Source organism: Bombus terrestris, chromosome 9 (assembly GCF_910591885.1).
Source record: "Bombus terrestris chromosome 9, iyBomTerr1.2, whole genome shotgun sequence".
Classification (NCBI taxonomy): Eukaryota; Metazoa; Arthropoda; class Insecta; order Hymenoptera; family Apidae; genus Bombus; species Bombus terrestris.
In genome coordinates, this window is record NC_063277.1 from 12,412,561 (window position 1) to 12,425,694 (window position 13,134).

Below are 13,134 nucleotides of genomic sequence, written 5' to 3' on the forward strand. Positions count from 1 at the left end.
GCTGCTACTAAAACAGTTAGCTAAAACAGATTCTAAATGTAATATCATAGAGAACTTCTGTGTGAATGTGATATTCCGCTGTTCCTATAGCCGTACCTACTCTAAAGACACAAGAAAACGACTTAAAAGAGAAGCAAGAGAGACAGAGAGATGAAAAGAAGAAGCTCCCTCTTCCAGGAAATATTTTTTGCACTTCATTTATGGTCAGCGATCCGACATTAAATCAGTCGACCGATAGCAAAATGCACAGGCTAACGTGCAGAAATTTTCCTACCTGAAGTTAACACAAAAAAGACACGATAAAACGTCGACCAGCAATTGAACTATAATAATAACAGAATAATGAAACAATTTAACCAAACGCCAAAGAATTGAAATAAAGGGGAGGCTTTACGAAAATCAATAAAACTACCCTGAAAAATGAAGGTAGAAAGAAATATTTTACACATAAATAAAATTTCTTGGAAATTTAACACGACAAACTTAACATTATTTAATTGGTCATAGTGAAAGCATCGTAAAAGAAGCCTCGATACTTAACCAAAAGCTGAGTAATTTAACAATGAGTAATTATACAATGAGATAACTTCAAATTATAAAATCGTCTTCTAAACATTTAAATCCAATAACAGTAGTACTTTAATGTTTAAATGGAATTTTCAACAAATTAAAAACATCGATAAATTTAACGTTATTTAATTGGTTATAGAGGAAGTATGTAGTTGAAAACGAGCTTGTAAACGGTACAACCCCATAAATCTGGTCGATCGAACGAGCAGTAGTGGCATGCGTGCACCAGGGTGGCGCAGGTGCATGAATATGTCACGATTAATTCGCCACCGCGTACATAATTCGAAGACACACGGTACTACCGCTGTGACACCGATCGAAGATTGAGTTTCAAACGCGGGCTAGCGATACATGCACTATGTGCGTAAATTTTGCCCGATCGGTCGCAAAGCACAAAGCACCTTCCAACAGCTTTCATTGCGAACGATATCCGAAAGCCTCGCGTTCCCTTCCACGGTTATTAAATTCTTGCTCTGATGAAAATTAACGGAGACAGAATTAAACGTGCAGCTTCTACTCTGCAGTGAATTTGAGTTTTTCTTTTATATCGAAAATCGTTTCCTCTAACAATTTTCGATGATTAATTTTTGACGATTAATTTCTGACGATGGGAAACCTCACCGCGGCCTTTGAATTCGATGGAATATTTTTCTAAAATAATTGGGTTCTCGGTTTTCAATTTTATAACACTGATACATTTTAACATTCAACCAAAATTGGTAATGGCACCTTTAATGGTCGCTCCTGGTTTCAATAAAATGTTTTTGTTAAATAATTGGACTTCACGATCTCGATCCTGTACCATTGTATTTGATTGTTTTAGACAATTTATAAAGTAACTAATCGATGGTGAGTGTATTTTAGTGATCGTAATGATGACGCGAAACGCGGCGATCGCTTTCGGATTTGATGGGACATTTTTATGAAATTCCAGATCAAATCCTCGATTTTGTAGGATTATTTTCAGATATTTTAAAATGTTGGAAAAATTATTAAATAGTAGTGAGTGTATATATTACTGTTTTTAATTTTGTAGTATTGTTTCCATAGTATTTAAAAAATTGCGAAAGTATACGGATGATGATGAACGTAGTTTAGCGATTAAGATGATTATGGGAAATACGGCGATTATTTGTGAATAGTTGGGTTTTCGATAGTGCAGCATTGTTTTGGTATTCTTGTAGAATTTGGCAAAATGGAAAATATATAAAACGGCTTAAAAAGTAAAATAATTTTTCAATCATTAACATAATCAACAATTATTCATAATAATTGATGTGATTTCGTTTAGCTTCCTGAATTGAAACAGCTTGTTGAATGTGACTGAAAAGGTAATAAACGTTTCCATAATTAAATATTGTTAAACTATCTTATGCAGAGAATTTACATGGATACAAACTTGGTCTCTGTTTTATTTACGAAATGTGTGACAATTCATTATTAAAGTTTATATTATAATAAACAATTGTGTGAGATCGCGGAAATGCTCGAACGTTTACAATGGAGGATTACGATGAACAAAGTGTGCATAATTGGTACATGAAACATACTCAAAACGCTTAGAATCAAACAATTTTCCTAAATTTTGATTAATTTGATTAGAATCAATTTTTTTTACATTGTATTATCTTGAGCATTATTTCTCCGAATTACTCATATCACGATCGTATCATACAAATATGTACATTGTTTTAAATTAATATTCCATTTCTCCCTTATCTTTATTTAATCAATATTATATATTTAATACAATTTTTCCTTCCGTATTTTCATACTTCGTACTTTATTCTCTCTAAACAATTGAATGGCAGAGAAGACAAGAAATTATCACCGATCTTGAACATTTGTACGAGTTTTCGTACTTTGGCTAGAAGATCGATCGATTACATCCAAATTGATAGTTCAATTTTTTAGTATTTCATTGGCATCTTAATCTGTCTTTAGTTTGCACTTTCTAATCAACCGACGAGATGATGTTGTAAAATTACAAACATGATTGCCATTGTACATGTATCCTCCTTCACAAAATTAATTCTCGCCGATACTTTAAATCGATTTTCAGAATGATTACTTCAATTCACTCTTAACCAACAAAATAATGTCATCATAAAATTACTATACTACATTGATATTATAACGTATTATATACAAATTTATTACCCTCCTTCCTATAATTAATTAGCAAGAATATTTTAAGAACATTGATATAAATTACATCCCTGAATGATTGAATGACACAGAGATAATCAGAAATTAACATCAACATTCGACACAGCCTCTCGTAATCATAAAATGGTCAGTACATCGGTCGACCATCCCAAAGTTAGTATTTCGATTTAGCAAGTAAACAGCATCCCAAAATTTACCAGGCATTAATATCGCTATGCACACGATTATTACCATCATTTCGAAACAGACGATCAAACACCAATAAAGTCCAATTGAGTGATCAATTGACTCGATTGCGGTTATTTATGCATCTGTGAGCGATTGCAAGGTGGAAAAATTTACAAAATACACATAATATATCCAGCTGTATAATACATACATATATATAAAATATGCAGAAAAATATATAATAAATTGCTGGCTATAATATTCGATAGGCGAAACGAGCTTCTATTTAATATTCAAAGTATTTTCATCTTCCATCGTTGTATTTATAAAAGTACCGAATTGCATAAACGTTCGCAATTTAAACTGCGGGTTCTTATGCAATTACAGGAGACTTGAAGGTGAATAATTCACAAAATCCGCACAATATGCAAAAATATATAAAATATTCAAAGCACGATGCTCTTTATAATATTTCGTAAATAAAACAATTTTCCCCAGTTCCACTTTCCCAATCGTATCGATCAAAATATGAATGCATCGATATCCGCAGTCTGCTTATCACATTTCGATACAACTCGAGCATCTTGTTGTTCATTATAATCCGAGGAACGTTCGAGCACTCACGGGATCCAGTATACACCGAGACAGAATAGAAAAGGTTCGCCCCGTAATGCAGCTTTAAACGATCGTTTACTCTCGTGTGGGCCATTTCATACAATTTGCGAGGAGGCTGGCAAAAATAAAGTTCGAAGACCCGGACCCTGGTGCTCGTAAAGCCTCATATCGCGTGTTTTATCCACCGCCATTAAGTTTGTCCAACGAAGTCGGTAAATTTTTACGGGCGGCGATTAAGACGAAGAAGTAAATCGTACTCGAACTATTCTGTTCTTCTGCTCTTCTCCTCCATTAGTTCTGTCTCGATGGACCTAACCTGACGTCAATATCGAAACCCATTATCCAGGCTCCAAATGAAATTATTGACCCATTTTGGGAATTCAGCTAACTACGAGCCTCAAAGCGACCACTGCGCTGTCTACGAGCGCGCGCCCTGTCCACACGTCACTAGGTCTACGCGAATTAGCCCGCCAATTCGCGAGAATCTTCTTCGATTCCAAGATTTGCGTATGATTATGGTCGAAAACCGTTGCGTTTATGTAACAAGAAGATGTATGTCGGTGATTAGTAAGCTGATTGATGGTGATGATCGAACGTTAATGACGTTATGGGTATGATAAGATTTAGGTTGATCGATTCTACATCGGCTGAAGCTGAGAAATGGAGAATCGATGAAAAGTTCATACGTGAAACATATGAAAATGGAAGGTTCTCTTGTTTTTTAATAATGATGTTATTCTAGCTTCTTGTCTTATAGTTTAACGCATTCGCTGTTAGTAACATACGTACATTGATTTTGATATTTAAATAATTTTATCGACAGAACTGTTACATTAGCGTGTCCATGTGTTCCAATAAAATAATTAAGAGAGGTAAATGATTCTGTGAACAATTAGAAAATAAATAAATTTGTAATGAAGGAAAGAATGCTTATCTTAAGGGTGAATATTTTAATAACAGCGAATGTGTTAATTGTGGCTGTGTCTTTTCTTTTGAAGCTGGGTATCGAAGAATACCTAATTTGTATTTGGTAACTCTTATTCTTCTATTCTATCAATTACAACGAAAATTAGAATTAAGCTTAGCTTTTATCCTGAGTATTTGTACTATTCGAATGATTACCTCCTCCAACAATGTAAATGAGTATCCTAAAATAAGAATTCGAAAGAATTTCATATGGTTACAACATTTCGATTGTTATGTCACAATATCTCGATGTATATATGTCATGTTTTTTGGAATAAAAAATTATATCGCTTCGAAATAATCGGTTTATGGACTTTCAATACGTCCAATAAGAAATATTTTCGGACCATCCTATTTGATACCCCATATTTCGACATACAGTCGTCATTGAAATTCCTCCTCCTTTGAAGAGAGAAAAAGGATCGATCAAAACTTCACCATCTTCCTTCAACTTCCCCAAAATTTACGTGACCACAACCACATCTTACCATACCCATAAAAAGCACATTAAACCACCCACACAAAGAAAACCCCTTACTACATCTCAAACTGCATAATCAGTTGTTCTTTCAAAAACCTCTATTCTAAGTTTCCACCACCTATATGCCTCAACCAACCATTGAACGAGCCCGCGAATTAGCCCGCTAATTCACGAGAATCCTTCGAACCGGAAGCTCGAATCCACGATGGAACTACGCCCGAATATTGTCGCGTCCCTATGACGACGATTAAGTGTTGATCGAGTTAACGAGCGAATTATAGCTCACAGACGAACAATGTGTGCGTGATCTAATTCGAGCGTAATTCCACATGGTGTACTCTCCAATTTCGCTCAATTACTGTTTCCTTCCGGTTTATCCTTCAGCTTATGAAAACTTCGATAATTATTCAGAACAGGATGCACCTGATCGATCTCGATCATCTCCAAATATACTGTCGAAATGAACATTTACAGTATCGTTTCCTATGCACATAACTGCCGGTCGGTTTTATCTTTCAAGATATAAACCAACTTACGTTTAATATACTATTACGTTTAATAGTATGCAGGTTTGTAGTATGTAAACACAGTTTAGCTTTGTTAACGAGATTGCTTATATTGATTACAATTTCGAGCAACTAAAAATAAGAGTAAAGCGTTAGAGCCGAAAACAATTCCTGCGTTGGAATTATTTCGGAATCTCTCTATTAATCCAGCCCAATCTATAACTCAATGACATATTACCTCTCTTACGTATATCAAAAAATGATTATCGTCAACACGTTAAGTTTAGATCGAGCTATATAAAGATGCCCATCTACGTCACAACGTAGCGTAATCCTAACTTGCAATCAACTGAAATCCATTGCGAACGTCTCAGAAACTAAATCCAAGGGACGTTACATACGCAGAAAAAGATTACTCGCGATACGGATCTTGACGATTTTCAATGTTATATTCCGAATAATTATCAAAACTTCTCTTGTACGAAACGTCGACGTCCTCTAGATAGCAATGACAAAACGAAAGAAAAATTAAAAAAAGAGTCGAGAAAAAAAAGACGTCGACGCAATCGGTAATCCGATTTAGGTTCATGGCACAGCCCTAGCTGCACCCCACGACATGTCGATATTTCGATGAACGTTTGGATTTACGGTCGAGTACCTTTATCGGTGGCGAAACCACGACATTATACGATATTACAGAACGGGGCGATATTCGATCGGCCGCACGCTGCTCGTAATGGCGGCGAACCATGGTTTAATGGCAAAAGGTGTTTTCTTTTGTGCATAAGGTGACGTTGTTCATACGGGTGGAAGCATTGTGTGGTTGTCGTTGATGTCCAGCAACGGTCGTCGGTTCTGCTGGACCAAGTCCTGGAGAATCCTGTAGGAGGGCCCGCGTACTAGTTGTTATCGCCTGGATGAACGGAAGTCTGCACTGGGCTATGCCAGGGTCACCACCCCTTCCGGTTCCGGGGACCAACAGTTATCCGACAGCCAACAGCCCACCACCACCGTCACGAAACCGATCAGCAGCGCTAAGAAGATGTACACTTCCGCCTTGCCTAAGGAATCTGCACCGGGACATCCAGTTTTCACGTTTTGTTTCGACTAGATCGATTTTTTATGAGAACACACACACACACACACATGCAGCATGTTGAAAATAAACGGGAACGAAAAGCGTGCACAGTGTGCCAGACTCTTTGCGAGAAGGTGAACGATCGACGTGCAAAATGTGGTCACGTGAAAAATGCCAAGATATGACAGAGATGAATTACGGTCGAGGTTTTGAATGGTCACTCGAAGCTTCCGGATGATTTATCGACGATACACGTTGAAAGCGAATCTTACGTGGATCGAAGCGAGCTGGGTGGAAGGTTTGACATTTTGCTCGATTGGAAGCTGTATCTTCCCGTGTGGCAATTTTTAATTGCATTTTGTGGTTCGTTAATTATTCGATCAAAATATTATATCTTTTTTCGTACGATAGATTTTTGCAGGCTTTTCCTTTCTTTCGAATTACTGATCATCCCGAAAGTTATCGCAGTTCTGGTATATCTGGGCTTAGTACTGTATGTTATTCGAAAAATATATTGATGGATTGTGATCTATTGATTGAACTAAAACATTGAGGAATATATTGTAAATATATTATTATTTTCATTTCGTGTACTTCGGAGAGCAAACATAAAAATGGAAAGCTGCATCAGATACAGAATATGCTATACAGAAAGTGCATCAATTGAATATTGAAGTTCTATCTCATCCGTTATATTTTTCTGATTTATTTCCAACAGTTCTTCACTGTGAAATCCTGAATATTTCTTTACTCAGAGATGATTTAGAAAGCAAAAGGACATCGAAAATATCTTTAAACAGTTTATTCTCCATGAAGGTATTTTAAAGGTTGTGATACATCAACAAAAGTGTATTAAACATTCTAGAAATTATTTTAAATGAAAATGTTCAATTTTAATGAAGTTATAATCTTATAAAAAATAAACAGTCTAAAACTAACATAAACATCTATCATAATTCATTTTTATCGATCGCTATGAAGGCGCAACATATAAGTAGGCAAATAAACCTTCGTTAATGAAAACGATGAAAAATTGAGAAACTTTGCTCCGAATATAAACTGACTATAATATCTACGATATAATATGAAAAGTGGTTTCCTATGTCACAAAGGACGCGAGTTCCGAAATTGTGGACAGTCGATAAAACAACTTTTCGACGCTCTTTTTCATTCGAGAAAGCCTGTAAAACAAATTGATATACAGCAGGGACAAAATATTATTTACAGAATATCCTTTCTGAAATTAAACAACAGGCCATTTTTTATTGTCTAGAAATATTTTAACAGAACCGCGAGAAATTGACAAAATAAATCCATTGACAGAACAAAGTTAAAATGGAGACTAAACCATTAAACGTTTATTTCGAAAAATGAATATCTATAAATCTCCTTTCAATCTATCGATTGTAAAATATCAATTCGTTCTATAAGCGATTTGTAGATGTAAAAATATACCGAGTATGGTCTTCGACGTTTTAGTAAAGAAATTTTTATCAAAAAATCACCGTATTCTAAAAATCTACCTAAATCACAGAAGTTTTATATAGAGATGAAAAAATTACGATATGGAGAAGAATTACAGAAAAATTATAGAGGAAGATAACAAACCAACGATTGACTATACAATATTTTTCTAGAATTTCATGTCCAACTTTTGATTAAAAAACAACAAAGCTTAGGAATCGACTTAACGAAGAAACAAATCAAAGATAACAGAGAGCATACATAAGAAACAGTTTGGAAAGTGTACTTTCCACGAGTTTAAAACTGGAAACTAAATTCACTGTGTGTGTGTGTACTCAGGTTCTCCACGCTCTAGTCGCGGTTGTTTCGTGTCTATCGCGAAGAAAAGTAAAATTTTAACTTGCAATGAAATATTCGCCTATATAGCTCAAGATACATCGATCTACGAGGAAATCTGAAAGTTAAATCAGAACCTAAGGTTCACGAACGAAAACACGCGTACTGTTCATTCGTTTCATGAATTTTTCACGTTCCCTGCTGTACCATCTTCGACGCACAGTGAAATTGACAGAGATTCGAAAAAAACGAATTTCACTTGCTGTAATCCTTTTAACTTTCGTTTCAATTTTTATCGAATTAAATATTTGACAAATAAATACAGTCAAATCTAGTTTATACGAACGAGTGAATGCTCAGTTTCAAATGTACAAACTCGTATAGCGGATTCTTATCTACCTATAGTATTATGGACAGCTAATTCGAGCTTATCGGGTTATAAAGTCGAGAAATTCTCGCAGTAATACGGTGAGAATTTGTTCGCGCTAATGAGCTACAAAGCTAACATGAGCAGCGTGAAAGTTATACGTAGACATTCAGTAACGCGATCAGTACAAGTTTATGGACGACAATTACTGTTTGATGAACATTTATAGACCATGTACCGTATGTTTTATAAATGTGGGAAGATGCGCAATAAAACATAAATCTGTGAAATGAAATAGGAAATCATTTTCTCGCGGAAATGTGGAGGTTTAAATGGTACATGCTTCGTAATTAATATATTCGATATAACAATATATACATTTGTAAATAGGGATCACTCTGGTGGAATAAAACGCAATATACGAAATGAAATTCATTGAATTACTAAGTTATTTTAGATTTGGAATAAATAAATATTTTATATTTTATATTAATGCTACAAGTTGTTTCAATTATCTTATACACATATTCATGATCACCAGCATGGGAAAAATCGTGTAGGATCTAAAGCAATAATAAAGTAATTGCTCAGGATTCAGTATAAGTTACTAAAAATGTTCTTGACTAATCACAATAAAGACATGCCATATTAGAACCAAAAGATGGTTCATATGTAAAATGCTGTTTCTTGCATTCTAACAAGTACACATTTATTTAAAGAACATTTTACTATCAGATTTCCCTAATGTAGCTAGAACTTATGCATGCATAGTGAAACATTCCAGATTCCTGCAACGTTAAGACCACATTTCAACGACAATGCAAGGTGAGCTAATAAAAAGTGCTCTCAAATTTTAACATTTCTTGCTGAATACATCATATACGACAGACGAGAGAAAGAACAAGAATGGAAAAAAGGCAAACGTCCGCACAGAATGACAAAATATTCCATATGAATATCGTTAAAGACCTACAAAAACCATTTCAAAGAATTCATTGACCAAACTATTCAATAAATAAGGCAAACTCATGCAAAGAAACAGTGCATAGAAAATGCCAATCCTACAAAAACACTCGATCAACTTGATCTATCTAAAATTTCTCTACAAACTTTTCCAAATAAAACGTAGAAATAAAACATCAACTATATACAAACATCAACATTCGGCAATATATATTAATTGGAAAAGAAATACAAATGAGATGTTGCGCTAAGGCAACGCTGAATCTCGATTAAAACAAACGTACAGAAGACATGCAGAACGGAAGGTTTACCTAGAGGTCCCTTCGACTTCCAGAGTCCCTTGATCAGCGTGGGGTCGCCGCGGCGCCAGTCGCGCCACCCTCGGCCCCGACGAGGCGGACCCGCGGGCCAACTTGGACGACCACCGGCGGCACCACCACCGGCACCACCGCCGGTACTTCCTCCGGTTACACCGAAACCAACAGCACCGCTTCCAACGGCGGCGCCGGTGCCAGGGCCAGAGGCACTGCGGCCAGCGGCGCCAAAAGTGCTGCTCGCGCCACTGCCAGCTGTGCCACCGCCGGGGCCCGGGGTGCTCGGCGAACCAGCCTGCGGCTGTCCATGGCCCCCCGCCGCGCCGCCACCGCCCTGTGGCAACGGCAATCCCGCCGCTTTTTTTATCCAAAGCAGCGTGAAAAATCAACATACGCCGATCAAATTATTATTGTACACTTTTTGGGTTAGTATCTTTGCGATCGCCTTCGTATCGAGGGAGCAAGTTAAAAAGAGAGCTGTTGCGACGGTGTATACATCTGACGATTTTTACTATAGTTGGTGCTGGTTGATATTTGATTTGGTAATTGGCTATGAGATTTAATATGAAGTTTTATATGTAGGTAGTTTTGTATGATTAGGCGAAGGTACTTAATTCGTTGCTGTGAAAGTTAAATAATAATTTAATCTGAATCTGAAACTAAAATTTAATCAGAAACTGAGAAGATAATATGATTTTTTAATTCAGTCTGCTACTGTTACTTTGAACGATTGTTACGGGTTTAGCCATTAATTATCTTGGATTTAATAATTCAATTACTAAGATACACTATTTTTATTATATATCAAGTTTATACAGCGACTACAAAATGTATTTATATGCCATTGTATTGAATAGAATTGGATCCAAGTATATCAAAAATTGGTATCATTCAGTGGTACTTTCATGTGATTAATAGAATTTGATACTGTGAAGATGGAATGTAGAATCTGATAAAAGACACCTTCATTCATCTCCAACGTCCTTTTTTTCTTCTCACTCATCTTTATTTCTTGTCTACTCTTTCTTATCTATGACATTGAAATCTCTCAGAGTGTCAGAAATGTATTAGAGATTAAGGCAGTGAACAGCTAACGTTCATTTAAGTAGCTTAAGGAATGATAAGACAAGTGATGAAGTTGAGAAGTTACTCTAGCTGTTACTAGTGCATTTATTAACAATAGTATGTATATGTGTGTGCTTGAACTATTGATAAAGTCGATAATAATCGTTCTGGTGGTGAGATTTGGGATAAGTTTCTGAAACAATATGACACTTTGGAACTGTAAGCAACGTAGAGTGCAACTAACTAGTTAGTAAGAACCTGCTGAACTTTGAGAAGATCATTACGAGTACTACAGGGTAATGAGTACTCAAAGAGTATTTTGGATGTGGAACATTCAGTATTTGTATATCTTTCTGATTCAAACGAAAAGAAAAATGGAATTGGTTAACAGTAATGTAACTTTCATGTACAGTTAAATTGAAAAGATAAAAATGAGCAGAAATGTATCACCATAGATGTTAATAAAAAATAATGTTATAAATAGAACAAATAACTCGTAGAAGTGATTTTTATGTATACAAGTGTTACACGTGGTAAATTTCATAGCTTTGAGCTTTTGTAAAATATTCGAAACATACAAATTCGATTAAAAAATCGTAAAAAGATATGCGACATATTTTTTCACCAAGTTGAAGACGCTTTACAAAGTCGTTAGGTGTACACACCGTAATGAGGTAAATCGGGGGAGGAAAGTTGTTGGTAGATAGGATCGTGCTCCTTTAATCACTGCGAGGGCAGTTGATTTCGCTCCCAAGTAAATTTATTCGATAAAGAAAAGTTTCTCGCGAACGTAACTTGGATTTTCATACAAAGAGATCGTTATGCCTCGTTTGCCATGCCGATAAGTATAATCGCCGAATAAATTTACCGGGTCTCTAGAATCTCTCAGTGCCAGTTTATTTGCATGCAGAACCGCTAAGAAGATAAGAAAAAAATCTATTTTGCAGTGTTATAGAAATGAAATTCATTTCACCCGGAACGTTCGCACGTTTGTCACTGAAATTTTCACGGCACCGTTAATGCATACCTGTTGATGGTCACACAAAAACATTAATTTCATCATACCAAAATGTCGCAAAATATTGGAAGAAAAATAGATTTGCGTAATTTGGTATTCCTCTGTCAAAAATATACGCAATCGTATTGTATACCATTCCAAGTACGGTATCATATACTTTTTCTCGAGTGAAAAGTAAAATAACTCAACTGAAGCTTCATCGGTAAAAAAATTACTGCTATACAGTTTGCTTGTATATGAATCACATTAAATAAATAAAATCCATTACATAAAAATTAAAATTTATCGTCCTACATTCTAGTACACGTTTCTCTAACTTTTATATATAATTGCAAAAAATTCATCAAAGATAAAAATTCAGACTAATTTAAAAGCAACTATATTGCTATACGGTTCAGTGGAACTTAAAATATGGAAAATTTAGATTGGTTTCAGTTTTCCGCTTTATCCGTGTTCATAACAAAATTTCTACGCCCGATGCACTCTGTAACAGTAATTCCTTTCCTGAACTTCCTTATCGCGTAGACGCAGCGTACACGTAATTAATCCCAGAGGAACGAACTTCAAATGCTTTGGATCCGCCTTGACTGAATTAAATTTTTCAAAATAACAACTTTTCGTTTTAAGAAAGTTTAACATGGACCTCACATAGTAGCCAGTTATTAAACTGTTATCAAATGTAGTCCATTAATATCGAATTCAAATTTGGCACCAAAAACAATCGTTTGTTTCTTCCAAAAATAACATTTGCGTCGAAAGTTGTGATACTTTCCCATTGCACGTTAAATACATATATCGCAGAATATTCATATATTGTGTTGCCAAGACTTACCGCATAAGCAAAAGAGTAAAGTACTGGCAAGGAAGATCCACCCCATAACGTCATCAACAAGTCGTTTCTGCGAAGCTCATGTTACGCTGAATATCGTCTTTTCTGTCTGTTGGTTAAGCTTGACGATGCTGGGTTAATCATTTGTACGACAATCTCTGTAAAAGAAAAGTATTCAGTTTCGATTAATCATTCTGGCCGGGTTAAACGAGTGTTTAAAACGGA

At 35.6% G+C, this 13,134-nt stretch overlaps 1 protein-coding gene across 2 annotated transcripts in view; it reads right to left on the minus strand.

Moving 5' to 3' along the window:
• Positions 1–1,920: 1,920 nt before the first annotated feature.
• Positions 1,921–13,134, minus strand: part of LOC105666045 (glycine-rich cell wall structural protein 1.0) — a 98,649-nt gene continuing 87,435 nt past the window's right edge. For both annotated transcript variants that reach the window (XM_048408904.1, XM_048408903.1), the window contains 3 exons: positions 12,913–13,067; positions 9,995–10,354; positions 1,921–6,545 (listed from right to left, as the gene is read on the minus strand). In XM_048408904.1, the coding sequence (XP_048264861.1) occupies positions 6,415–6,545; positions 9,995–10,354; positions 12,913–12,958 (537 nt within the window). In that variant the 5' untranslated portion in view covers positions 12,959–13,067 and the 3' untranslated portion in view covers positions 1,921–6,414. The remainder of the gene's footprint in view (positions 6,546–9,994; positions 10,355–12,912; positions 13,068–13,134) is intronic.